Here is a 13,712-nt window from a genome sequence, read left to right on the forward strand (position 1 = left end):
CCAAAGTCAAAAGTGCATTCGTAGGAGCATGATGTTGTTCGGTAGTTACTTTTAATAAAGTGATACCTAGCTTATCTTTACAAATAGCCAAGATGGATTGCCGGGTGTTGAAAAGAATGGTTAAACGCGTTTCAAGATTAATTGTTCATTCGCTGCACACTTCCACGTTAGTTCACTGCATGCTATCAATGTTACACTTTAAACAACATAATGAGCAAATTAACAAAAAAAAAAAGGATTCTCGAGACGACTTGGCAACCTTGAAGTTGAACAGGTTCCTGTCCTGGCCTGGCCAAGTCCCGGTCATAGTCTCACTTTTCCACCAAGTGAAAACGGTCAAACGGTGTTGTGGTTGTCAAGTTTGATGGCAAACAACAAAACAAATAGCAACAAAATAAATTTGTTTTAATTTAATTTAAAACAAATAGCGCTCGTAAAGCTGACTAGGTTAACCAAAGTCAATATACTGGTTATAACTTAACTGTGTTCGCGTGAACTTTTCTTATTGTAAACCTCTATTTGTCGAACACCTGTTCTGTATGTATGCATGTATGTATGTTGTATGACTTGAACAGAACGCTGTTTTGACCGGTTTAGCTGGGAACTATTGTCCGTGAGAGTACTACTAATTAGGTTTTTACTTGTTCTCTCGTACGTTGTAGAGATTCCTTGAAAAGCCTGAGTTAGGTTTTTCTGTGTGTGTCGTGGGTTCGAAACCGGCTTAGTTTAATTGTTGTAGTGACACGTTCATACATTGAGTGACGATCCTGTGTCGTTATGGTACTGGTGTAGTTTTTATGGTTAAGAGGATATTGTAAAGACGCCATCATATACATATATCGGACCGGCCAGGGTGCTCTGATCTGTATGTAGTTTTGTGATCTACCTACAAGTCAGTAATAAATCAGTCGCCAATGCATACTTGCTATCGCTCCCGGTTCCATATATATCATCTTGGCTAACGAGGATAATTCGCGCGTTTAAATCATGTCGTCGCAGTCGTATTTAGGAAATCTGCCTATTTTCGATCATAAGACTACCGAGTGGGCGATATTCAAGAGCCGGTTAACGAAGTTTTTTCTAGTGAACAGTATATCGGAAGCAGAAAAAAAGAGTGCCATCACGATTACACACTTGTCGGATGAAAGTTATCGGTTAGTGCGCAATTTAGCTTATCCGAAGGAGATAGATTCATTAACTTATGACGCGCTGGTTTTATTACTCGACGAACATTTCAAACAAAAGCAGTGTACTTTTGCGGATAAGGCGAAATTTTTCGGAGCGATGAAGAGTGCAGGCGAAACGTTGAGCGAATGGGCGGCAAGACTAAGAGGTCTGGCAAGTTATTGCGATTTTGGTTCTGCCCTGGAGACGAACCTCAGGGATCGTTTCGTGCTCGGTCTGGGCTCAGGTTCCGTGCGCGATAAACTATTCGAGCAAAAGCCATCGTCATTAACTTTTGCCAAAGCTTTAGAGTTGGCAGAACAGACGGAGAGTGCCCGAGAAGCGAAACTAACTACAATTAAGGAGGAGCCAGTTTTTCGAGCGCAAACGGAGGGTGGATATCGCGGTGGCGCGAGAGGCGCGCGCGGCGGTCGCGCTAACGCGAGCGGCAGCGGTCAGCGGGATCCACGTTCGACGCCCGAGCAGTGTACGGTTTGCGGAATGAAAAATCATACGGAAATCAATTGTCGTTATAAATCGTATAAGTGTCAAAAGTGCGGCAAAAAGGGTCACTTAAAGAAAGTTTGTGCTGAAAGTGCGCGAGTGCATAACGTTTCCGTTGGCGAATCGTCGTCGTTGAATCGCAGCGAGGTAGATGACTGTGAGGAATGTCAAATGTTTAACTTAAGGTATGTAATTCCTAAGCCGATAGAATTAAATGTATTAATTGGCAGTCAACAATTACAAATGGAACTTGATTGCGGGTCTGCTACCTGTGCTGTGTCAGAAAAGTTATATAATCACATGTTTTCCCAGTATAAGTTGTTAGATAGTGAGATTAGGATGTGCTTGTATGACGGACATAAAATTCAACCTCTGGGATATTTTTTATGTCAATTGACCTATAATGGACAGGCTAAGGAATTGAGAGTTTATGTAGTTAAAAACGGAGGTCCACCCCTATTAGGAAGGGATTTTATGTCCGCATTTAACTTGACATTAACGCAAAATGTAAACAATAAAAACTTATCAGCTGACGCCGATGTGGTTACATTATTGGAACAATATCCTGAGTTATGGCAAGATGAGTTAGGGACGTTTAACAAATTAAAAGTACATTTACAATTAAAGCCTAACAGTGTTCCAAAATTTTTTAAGCCTCGCGCAGTTCCATTCGCATTAAAAGGGCAAGTTGAACGTGAGTTAGACAGATTAGTCAGTTTAGGTATTTTGGTACCGGTTAGCTATTCACAATATGCCACCCCTATCGTACCGGTATTAAAGGAAAACGGAAAACTTAGGATTGCTGGCGATTTCTCGGTGACTCTTAACAAAGACCTGATTATCGATAAATATCCCCTACCGAAAATAGAGGAAGTATTTGCAAAACTAGGAGGGGGCGAGCATTATAGCAAAATAGATTTAAAAAACGCTTATAACCAATTTGTACTAAGTGACGAGTCACAGGAGCTCACGACCATCAATACACAGAAAGGTCTGTATAAATACACTCGTCTTGTGTATGGATTGGCCAATGCGCCTGCTATATTTCAGAAGTCTATGGAGATGTTACTTTCAGGTATCGATGGAGTAAGTTGTTGGCTCGATGACATCTGTGTCACCGGCCCCGATAAAATAACACATATGGATAGGTTGAAAAAAGTATTGCATAGGTTAAATGAAGCAGGGCTTAGATTGCAAAAAGAAAAGTGCGAGTGTTTTCAAAACTCCGTAACTTATCTCGGCTACTCAATTAGTATAAGTGGTTTGCAAAGTAGTTCCGCTAAAGTCAAGGCCATATTGGACTCGCCTGATCCTACCAATGTGGCAGAGGTTAGGCGTTTGGTGGGGATGATTAATTATTATAGGAATTTCATCCCTAATGCGTCTAGTGTTCTGCGACCTTTATACGATCTGCTCGGAGCGCAAGCTCAGTGGGAGTGGGGTGTGCGTCAGCGAGAGGCTGCGCAACGCGTAAAACGTGAGTTGGCTTCGGAGAGAGTCCTGGCCCATATTGACCCCACGGCACAACTCGTTTTGGGGGTAGATGCGGGACCCTCAGGTCTAGGAGCGGTACTTAGTCAACGTGACGTCACCGGAGTTGAGCGGCCGCTCGCTTTCGCGTCAAGGTCGCTTTCGGCTAGTGAAAAAAATTACAGTCAACTTCACAAAGAAGCGACGGCTATAATATTTGGAGTAAAAAAATTTCACCAGTACTTGTACGGTCGAAGCGAGCCATTTATTTTGAAAACTGACCACAAGCTGTTGATATCGATATTTAATAATAATACGGGCATTTCAATGACAACAGCGCTGCGTTTGCAAAGGTACGCAATAATTTTATCCGCTTACAATTACAATGTGCAGTATACGTCGGGCGATAACAATGTAGTGGCCGATTATTTTTCTCGCGCACCGTTAGCGAATACTTGTTGCAAAAGTGACCATGAGCATGATACCTATTCCTCATTAAAGTTTTTGAATTCATGTTCACCAGCTGTTTTACATAAAGACATTCAGCAAGCGACCGATATTGATAATGTATTACAAATCGTTATTAAGTACATGCAACGGGGGTGGCCTAGAAAAATCAAATGTACGTCGATACTTCCTTATTTCCGCAACAAGGCCGATTTACAATATGAAAACGGGTGCCTATTGCGGGGCCACAAGGTCGTAGTTCCCGCAGCACTCAGGGTCCGCGTATTAGATGAATTGCACAGCTCACATCTGGGAATAGTAAAGATGAAAAGTAATGCACGAAGTAGGATGTGGTGGCCAGGTATAGATAACGATATCGAGCAGAGGGCCGGCTCGTGTGCGACGTGCGCCGAGACGCGCGCCGCGCCTGCGCGGGCGCCGCCAGCGTCGTGGCCGCGCCCGGGCGCACCCTTCCAACGCGTGCACATTGACTATATGGTAATCGGTTCTCGAACGTATTTGATACTGGTAGATGCGTACAGTAAATGGATTGAGTGTTGTTATATGGAAAATGGAACGACAACTAAGGCATTGATTGGCAAGTTAAAGCAAATATTTTCATATTTTGGCATCCCTAACTTGCTTGTATCTGACAATGACGTAAAAATTGCTTCCGCGGAATTTAGAGAATTTTGTTCCAGTAATGGTATTAAACACATGACTTCTCCTATATATCACCCCTGTAGTAACGGCCAGGCGGAAATAAGTGTAAAAATTTGTAAAAAAATCTTAAAATCAATATTAAAAGAAAATTTGCCAATACAAACTGTACATGACTCCTTACGAGAATATTTGTTTACATACCGAAATACAGTACATACTTCTACTGGGGCGACACCTGCAAAATTAATGTTTGGTCGCGAATTAAGGACACGATTAGACTTATTACTGCCAAAAGATAGTGACCAAACATTTTTGTTGCAGGAAGCTTCTAATATTAGTCGGGAATTTTGCACCGGCGATTTAGTATGGGTTAGATGGTATATTGATAGAAAAGAAAGTTGGGTAAAAGGAAAAGTGCTAAATTCAATAGGCCGTAGAATGTATAAGGTATTTGTAGCTGATTATAATACCGAATGTATTCGTCATGTTGACCAAATGTTTAAGCGTCAGGAAACGGAACAAACTGACGATTTAATAAGTGAAACCGTTATGTCACAGTCACAATCAATTTCAACCCCACCTGCCCCACCTTCGGCTACCACTGAACCTGAACCGAGCAGAGAGCTCCCAGAAATTGAATCAAGTGAAAATAATGAACCCGCAGAGGGCAGGGAGGAGTGGAATGACTGTGAGGACGCTGACACAGAGGGTGAACGAGAAATGCCTCATGTGCCGGCAGCGGAGGCTCTGCATCTGCCGCAGGCAGCCGCCGGGTCTGATAACACGGCTGAACATAATGAGGATTTGCCGTCCGCCCAACAACGCTTGCGTCCCAGGGTCAACGTAGATTTTAAAAAGTATTTTTAAGTATAAGCACCTGTTAATGAGTGTGTTTGTTTGTTTAACAGGTTCCAAAATTAATGGTGGAGGATATGATCTGTATGTAGTTTTGTGATCTACCTACAAGTCAGTAATAAATCAGTCGCCAATGCAAACGGTCGTTTTACTTGCTATCGCTCCCGGTTCCATATATATCTGACCACGCCTCTATTGTCAGGGCGTTAGTGTGCGTATTCAGATATTTTTGGACACCGTGGCCGCTCCGATATATATGATGGCGACTGTACGACCGCCTCTCCATACAAACGTAGTCCCCATTGTCTTCCCGGGATATTTAATATAAAGAAAAATGTTTTTACACAATTGATTGTATGTAAAGATATAAATAGAAAAGCAAAAAACGAGTTTCATGCAAATTTTTAAAAGCTACTAAATTTTATAATATTTTATCTACACACATATCATAAACTCTCTATGATACCTTCAAAATCCGTAAATAATGGCCCACATTACGATAAACTGTTTTGTTACAGCAAATTTCTTATCTGTGAAAATGTGGTAATAGCTTCATTACTATATCAAAATCGATTTGGTAATGACATTCAAATTTCGAACATCTCTGAAAAAAAAAGCAATTTGATTTGACCCCTATTCTAATATCAGTCGAGATGACGTTTTATTCGAAATCAAATGACAATTGCATACAATATTGACAAATCTCGCTTGTAAGTTGGTATCGGACGATATGGTAATCGACCCCGACTCTAGTTTGTCTTTGAATTTAAAAAAAAACTACGGATGCGTGACATGCGTGAAAAAAGTTTTCATTTGCCGCCATTTGACGTACAGTTTATCTTTTAATTAGTTTGTAAGTAAAAAAATAATTTGTTTTGTTGTTTTTAAAGTAACTATACAAAAGTTTCGTGTAAAATGTACGATAAAGATATTTCGGAGACGCCATCTCATATCCGCGAGTTCCGCCAGAGAGGAAAGTGCCCCAATGTCGGCTGTAATATGAGGTTAGTGAATATATCATAGAAAGTTTATAATATGTGTGTAGATAAAGCAGTGTATGTAACTGTACATAATTAGGCATTATGTAGCAGTCACATAAACTACTATAAAAAATCGAAAATTGAAACGAAGGGTCATACTTAACTGTTTTCTACACTGTTTTTTTTAATTCCATTAACTTCGGGGTATGGCTAAACATTTAAGAAAACTGAATGGCATAGTTTTTTTTTCTCGCGTATAATATATCAGAGAGGAAAACGGAGAGCGAGTGGCGGGATGTTTATGTGGAGAAACGTACAGTTATGGACTGCAAACTGCATGTCTAAGGGCCACTTGCACCATTCGCTAACCCGGGGTTAACCGGTTAAACCTGGAGTTACTCTGGTTACAGGTTACAGGTACAATTTGAGACTGGGTTAACTAACGGTTTACCAAGTTAACTCCGAGTTAGTGGGATGGTGCAAGTGGCGCTAAGAGTATCAATATAGTTTGAGAGTACTAAGGGGAGATGTGGTTCGGTTGAGTAAAGGGGTTATACGGAGCAAGTTGCAGTTACTGGTAAGCGTAGCTGCCATGAGCCTGGGTCCGGGAATCGAACTCGTTTCCCATGCCGCCGCACGACCGCATCCGACACGCTCCGCCGCGCAGCTTCACTTACACCTGTCTTCTCTTCTCTTAAGACTACATTCCAATTGTGACAGCACTGCTGCCTGCATCGCTGGTCAGCGTTGAAGGTTAAAATTCAATTCAATTCGATTTCATTTATTTCATATAACAAAGATTCATAAAACATAGTTAGTAACATATTTTTAACATATGTTTCACTCGGGGGCAAATTTGTTTAACCCTCGTGCTTTAAAAACCCTCGCAACGCTCAAGATTCCAATTTTCGACCACTCGCTACGCTCGTGGTTCAATTTTGGAATCTTTCGCTTGCTCGGGTATCAATATTAGCACGAGCGGTTAAACAACGACTTTGCCCCCGAGTGAAACAAATAACTATAATAGCTCATTATCTTATTCTCTAACTAATACGTTAGTATTTATAAATCTTTAGAGCTCTTTCACATTGTCCGATCCGATATCGGATGAAGGCTTAAGAAGCCATTTGAGGGTAGATTTTGTTTACTCTTTTTAGGGTTCCGTACCCAAAGGGTAAAACGGGACCCTATTACTAAGACTCCGCTGTCCGTCCGTCCGTCCGTCTGTCACCAGGCTGTATCTCACGAACCGTGATAGCTAGACAGTTGAAATTTTCACAGATGATGTATTTCTGTTGCCGCTATAACAACAAATACTAAAAACAGAATAAAATAAAGATTTAAGTGGGGCTCCCATACAACAAACGTGATATGTGACCGAAGTTAAGCAACGTCGGGCGGAGTCAGTACTTGGATGGGTGACCGTTTTTTTTGCCGTTTTTTGCATTATGGTACGGAACCCTTCGTGCGCGAGTCCGACTCGCACTTGCCCGGTTTTTTAAATACCTAAACATACAGACTTTAATAATCGCCATTCTGTGGAGAAAGAGCTGGGTGTATTGGGGATAGGGTGGGAGGGGGCTACCCAAGCTGCCCAGGACCGGGGTCAGTGGAAGAAAAAGGTTCGAGCCCTACAGGCCTACACCCCAGCACGTAACAAGATGGAAAGAAGAAGAAGAAGACTATGACTATGATGCAGAGTGTATCTATCAAGAGTCTTAGATATGGCGCTGCATTAAATATGTATAAGTTACTCTGGTTGGTTTACTACTCGTAGCTAGCTTAGTGCTGCACTCTGGCGGCAGAACATTGCAGTAATACCCCCTATTGAAAATGCCAATCGGAACTTCAATAATGTATGTAAGTGATATGAATTAAGAATTATGAATGAATTATAAATAGTCACATGACATGACTTGTCTATGTAGGGTTGCCAGCTTCGTTGCTGGTTGATGGTCTACCATCAGGCTCACAAGAGTCACAAGTAATTCAGTATTTTAATATAATTGCTATACTTTTTCCTTATTTTTTTTACTCACCATTTATGCACCTCTCATCTCTCGTTAACAAAAATACTCAAATAAAATAAATAAACGACCGAGCCCGTTTAAATATCATCTCATACAACTTTGAAGTCTCGAGCACCTCTTACGGACCTAAACAAGACTCTACCCCTGAGGCGACGCGTGCAATGTCAATTTCAACTTAAATGGCATATAAATAAGGTTCACATTGCTATGTAACGTCGCCCCCTCTGTTTTAAAGACGTTTTTTAACGACCTAACAAATTAATAACGACACATAATTGGTTTGTGACGTGTTGACGAAATTTGAGTCTTATTTCTTTAAAGTTAAGGTTAGATTTGCAGTGGTAAGGTTGTAGGTATTTTATGGGGTCATTTCAGAATTTGTAAATATTGTAGTTTTTATGGCAGTTGTAGACTCTGGGCTTAGTTTACCAAACAAATTTATGACTCTTATGTCCTTCGACTAGAGTTTATAATTGATCAGTTAATTTAGTTTTATTTTATGGTAACATATGACTCGATGGTATCTCGTTGTAACTCTATTATGTGAGGGCTTTTACATTAATTATTTCAAATTGATAGAGGCCACTTAATTAAAATTGTCATTTGAGTGTTTAATTATAATAGTTGACACTAGCATGTCGTGACTTTAATTGCACAATTTTCTTTAGCTGTTTTCACCCATCACTGATTACACAAACACAACACGCGATACCATTTTCATCTTCACCACTTAGATGGTTGGTAGAGTCAGCAGCAGAAGTTCCTAAGCGGGCCAGGTGTTCAAAATGATCTAGACGCGACTTTATTGATAAGAGAATAAGAGCGTGTCTAGGTAATTTTGAACACCTCGCCCGCTTAGCAAATTTTGCTGCTGACTGTACTGTTGGCAGTCCTCAACCAACTCAACTGTGCGTTTCTCCAGGAACTTCCTGCCTCGCACAGCCAAACTGTGGAATGAACTGTCGCCCGCGGTAATTTCGGACCGATACGACCTTCAAACCTTCAAGAAAAGAGCGTACTCCCATCTTAAATTCCGGTAACGCACTTGCAACCCCTCTGGCGTTGCGGGTGTCCATGGACGACGGTAACTGCTTAGGATCAGGCGATTAGTTTAGTCGTTTGCCTCCTATGTCATAAAAAAAAACATATTTTTTCTAGCGTTATTATCTATTCTAAGTAACTAATATAGTTACCGGTCTGGCTGGCCTAGTGGGTAGTGACCCTGCCTATGAAGCCGATGGTCCCGGGTTCGAATTAAGGTTAGGACATTAAGGTTAGGCACAGATATTTGTTCCTGAGTCAGGGCTGTTTTCTATGTACGAGTATAGTCATGTATCTATGTATACGTATGTATATCGTCGCCTAGTACCCATAGTACAAGCTTTGCTTAGTTTGGGGCTAGGTCGATTTGTGTAAGATTGTCCCCAAATATTTATTTATTTAGTTAAAAGTATCCGTTGATGGCCCTAAAATAAAAGAGGTTATAGTATGACCTTAAACCTATATTCACTTCACAAACTATGTATACTTATAGTGTAGTAAACGAAGCAAGTTGTTGTATGGAGACCCATGCATTAATTCCTCAGTCGATGAAATTTTGCTTGGTTATTGTATAGTATGAGCCGAAACTAACATTATAAATATCCAAAAAAAAACCGGCCAAGTGCGAGTCTGACTCGCGTTTCTAGGGTTCCGTACATAATTCCGACTCACGCTTGACTGCACATTTCTAATAGGTTTTCCTGTCATCTATAGGTAAAGAACTATTTTGTGTATTTTTTTCAAAATTTTAGACCCAGTAGTTTCGGAGATACAGGGGGAATGGTCATTTTTTGGCTATCTGTATTTTCTTAAATAACTTCGAACCTATGTATTTTTAAATTATACAAAAAATATGTCCATCTTTGGGTTACTAATTTACATATGTGTACCAAATTTCAACTTAATTGGTCCAGTAGTTTCCGAGAAAATAGGCTGTGACAAACAGACAGACAGACCCACGAGTGATCCTATAAGGGTTCTTTTTTTTCGTTTTGAGGTACGGAACCCTAAAAACACTCCTAAGTTAGGTATTTATACGTAAACATACAAAGCTGTTTATTTATTTAACCGAGTAATTCCTCCGTCCGAAATTTTTTTACCAAATAAGTTATTGGTATTTCTGCTGGGATTTTTTTTATTGTTATGTCATATATTGTTGCAATCCGTTACATGAATATTTCCGGTGGAGACGAAAGTTTGAACGGAGCATTTTTCCGTAAAAAGATATTAACGATTTAAGACTTTAGGTATTTACTTAAATACTATTACTATTATTCTTTGGATATTTATACAATACTTTTTATTTATTGATACTTTATCATACTGTAAAGTTTTTTCTGGCTGAGGAATTACTGCGGGGTCCACTACCTTTATTTACTACATTATTAACCCTTAAAAAAAACCGTCTCTAAATTACAAATACATACAAAAATTTTAAACATCACCCTACGATGGTAGTGAGGTAAATGCACCTAGAATTCACTGTTTGACCAAAACTTACTTGGCAAACTGGCTGCTTCATTTGGCAGCATTTCTTTCAGAAACTTGTTTTTGAGTTTTGCTACTAAAGTTTTACCTGACTGGTTTTATTTGCAGGTTTTTAAACCCAGACGCAAACTTTTTCGAGCAAGTGTGATGAAAAACTTAAAACGCTGCAATTTTCTCAGAGATGTCTTAATGCCAGGATTCCCAGATAAGGGTATAAGACTGCTGTTCAATTTCAAGCCTTAACTTCTTCGACCTAACCTTCACAATGTGTTGAACGCGACAATGTGAGAGTTGTCGTATTAGTCGCATGAATACCTTAATGTAACATTCTGGAGCTGCTATTTCAAAGGAATTGATATAAGCGAGTAACGTTCGTGACATACGGACACTGGGGATGTATGATTCTTAAATAAAAAAGAAAACCGTCAGCATTGTGACAATGACCAGCTAAACTAAACTAACCAGCAGTGGCAGTGCGTCAATATTGCTTTTATGACTTTCCATTCGTGCATAAGCACTTTCCACTTAGATGGTTGGCAGTCCTCAACTGTGCGTTTCTCCAGAAGCTTCCTGCCTCGCTAAACTGCTAAACTGTGGAATGATCTGTCACCTGCGGTATTTCCGGACCGATACGATCTTCAAAGTTTCAAACCTTAAAGAAAACGAGCGTTCACCATCTTAAAGGCCGGCAACGTAACTTACAACCCCTCTGGTGTTGCGGGTGTCCCCATGGGCGACGGTAATCACTTACCATCAAGCTATTCGTCTGCGTCCTATATAATAAAAAATATTTCTATAACAATCAGTCTATATCATTTCGGTTTTAGCACATTCATTGCTACTAAGTGCTACGGGTTATGCGTAGCCACGTCTTCGCCGTATGGAACGCGTAGTCGCTACGAACAGTGTACCCGACAGTCGGGTTCTTGGCGCTGAATATGATACCTGACACATAGTCACCATGTCACATCGGCAACATGACGCTCGTGTGTCTCAACGCGACACATTCTGACGATCGCAATAACTTGTTACGACATGAATAGCCGCCATATTGGACGGGAACGGAGGTTATTCCATTACTAGCAAATGTGATATCACAATAACTTCACATCAACACATGTTGCTGTAAGCAAGTTTCCTTTCGTTGCAACGCTGGCTTTCTGAATATTATTTATTTATTTATTGAAACTTTATTGCAAAAATGTACAAATGGCTGACTTAATGTCTAAAGGTTTTCTCTACCAGTCAACCATAGGGCTAAATAAAGACGTAAAAATGGTGCTTGTTTGTTAACCCGTGCGAAGCCGGGGTGGGTCGCTATTAGTATAAAATAAAAGGTGTAAAAATTACGACGCCTTGGGCGAGATTCTAAGTCGCAGCTCTGAAACGGCCTAACATTACCAACTAAGCTACCGAGACTTGGCCTTGTGTACGACTACGTTTGTATGGAGAACCACTCCATTTCCATTGAGGTGGTACGTCCACTATCCTCTTAAGGCTAATAATTCTTGTTTAGCTTATCTTAACAAACGCCTATTTTGGCACTCGGCGCGGTCACGCCGAATGCTCGCTGTACTAATTATCCTACTGCTTATCTGCTGGCCCCGCGCCAACCTCGCCCGCGTATTCTGGTAGGATACTTACAATACAATACTCTTTATGTTTAAAAAAATACAATAATTATGATACGAAAAGACGCTTCGAACTTATAAGTACGTACACCTAAGTACAGTAAGTGCCCCAACTAACAGCGCCCCAACGAGCGTACACTGACATCAGAATTATATCTGAATGCCAATATAATTCAATACATGTCCGGACAAGTACGGGTAAAATGCACGATAACTGAATTACATCAGTTAGAAGCCTATTATATGAAGTTGAAGCGTTAGATATTAATAAAATTTAATAATTACGTCCTACTGATAATTTTTCACACCACTACTACGAAGTAACAGCTCGCCAATAGGGACCGTGCGCGTTAGAGGGCCTGCCATCTTGTGGCCTGAATCGGAAACATATGTGCACATGTACATTGCCAAAGAAAGTGCTACCGTCTACCGTTCTCGTCGGTACGTTTTTTCCTTGTGCATAGTAGGTTCTGCCATCTTGTGGGCTACATCGAAAGCATAAACGTCACATTTACGCCTCGCGCCAAAAATCTGACAGCTCCTATGCTGCCCCCTATAGTTCGTGCACGGGGCCTATAAGAATAGCCTTCCTCAGAATAGTCCTATGATGTTTATTCTCGTAGCACCACAGGTCAGCGACCCGCTACGTCGTAGACGCGCTACGGCGCGGCGTAGCGACGTTGTGCCGACTTCATTGAATCGGTGCCTACTGCCTATTGTATCTATTCCGAATTAAAAAGAGTAAAATGCCGGCATTTAGGAAAATAAAAACCGGCCAAGTGCGAGTCGGACTCGCGTTTCTAGGTTTCCGTACATAAGTCCGACTCACGCTTGACTACACATTTCTTAGAGGTTTTCCTGTTATCTAGAGGTTAAGAAGTCTTTGTGTATTTTTTTCAAAATTTTAGACCCAGTAGTTTCGGAGATAAAAGGGGGGGAATATTCATTCTATGGCTATTTTCTTAAATAACTTCGAACCTATGTATTTTAAAATTATGAAAAAAAAATATCCATCTTGGGGTGACTAATTTACATATGTGTACCAAATTTCAACTTAATTGGTCCTGTAGTTTCCGAGAAAATAGGCTGTGACAGACGGACAGACAGACAGACGCACGAGTGATCCTATAAGTGTTTCGTTTTTTCCTTTTGAGGTACGGAACCCTAAAAATACGACTTAGGCATTTTATGGAGAAAAAATTAACGAGATGGAGTAGAAACTTGAAATTAAAGTAGCACAATACCAGAAATTAGCCACAAATAGCCATTATACATTCTGATTTCTCAACCCATTTTATTTCTCGAGTCATTCTCGATCATCTCTCTCTTCAATCTCATCATCGAGAAATATCATCATTTATTGAAACTCATATAATGTAGAGGCCCAACGGAGCCGACATGTCCCGTTTGATAAAGGTTCCTTTTAAAAACGTAGATTA

The 13,712-nt window shown here is 40.5% G+C and overlaps 2 protein-coding genes across 2 annotated transcripts in view; both read left to right on the top strand.

Moving 5' to 3' along the window:
- Nucleotides 1-13,712, top strand: part of LOC134802676 (neogenin) — a 106,189-nt gene that overhangs the window by 55,013 nt on the left and 37,464 nt on the right. The gene's annotated exons all lie outside the window — the stretch shown is intronic.
- LOC134802687 (uncharacterized) lies at nucleotides 963-5,278 on the top strand. The gene is made up of 2 exons (XM_063775320.1): nucleotides 963-1,853; nucleotides 5,157-5,278. Exons 1-2 carry the CDS (start codon nucleotides 988-990, stop codon nucleotides 5,167-5,169), a joined length of 879 nt encoding a protein of 292 aa, XP_063631390.1. The 5' UTR covers nucleotides 963-987; the 3' UTR covers nucleotides 5,170-5,278.

This window comes from Cydia splendana, chromosome 25 (assembly GCF_910591565.1).
Source record: "Cydia splendana chromosome 25, ilCydSple1.2, whole genome shotgun sequence".
Lineage (NCBI taxonomy): Eukaryota > Metazoa > Arthropoda > Insecta > Lepidoptera > Tortricidae > Cydia > Cydia splendana.

Coding starts and splice junctions, on each gene's coding strand:
- LOC134802687 (XM_063775320.1), top strand. CDS start 988: ATGTCGTCGCAGTCGTATTTAGGAAATCTGCCTATTTTCGATCATAAG.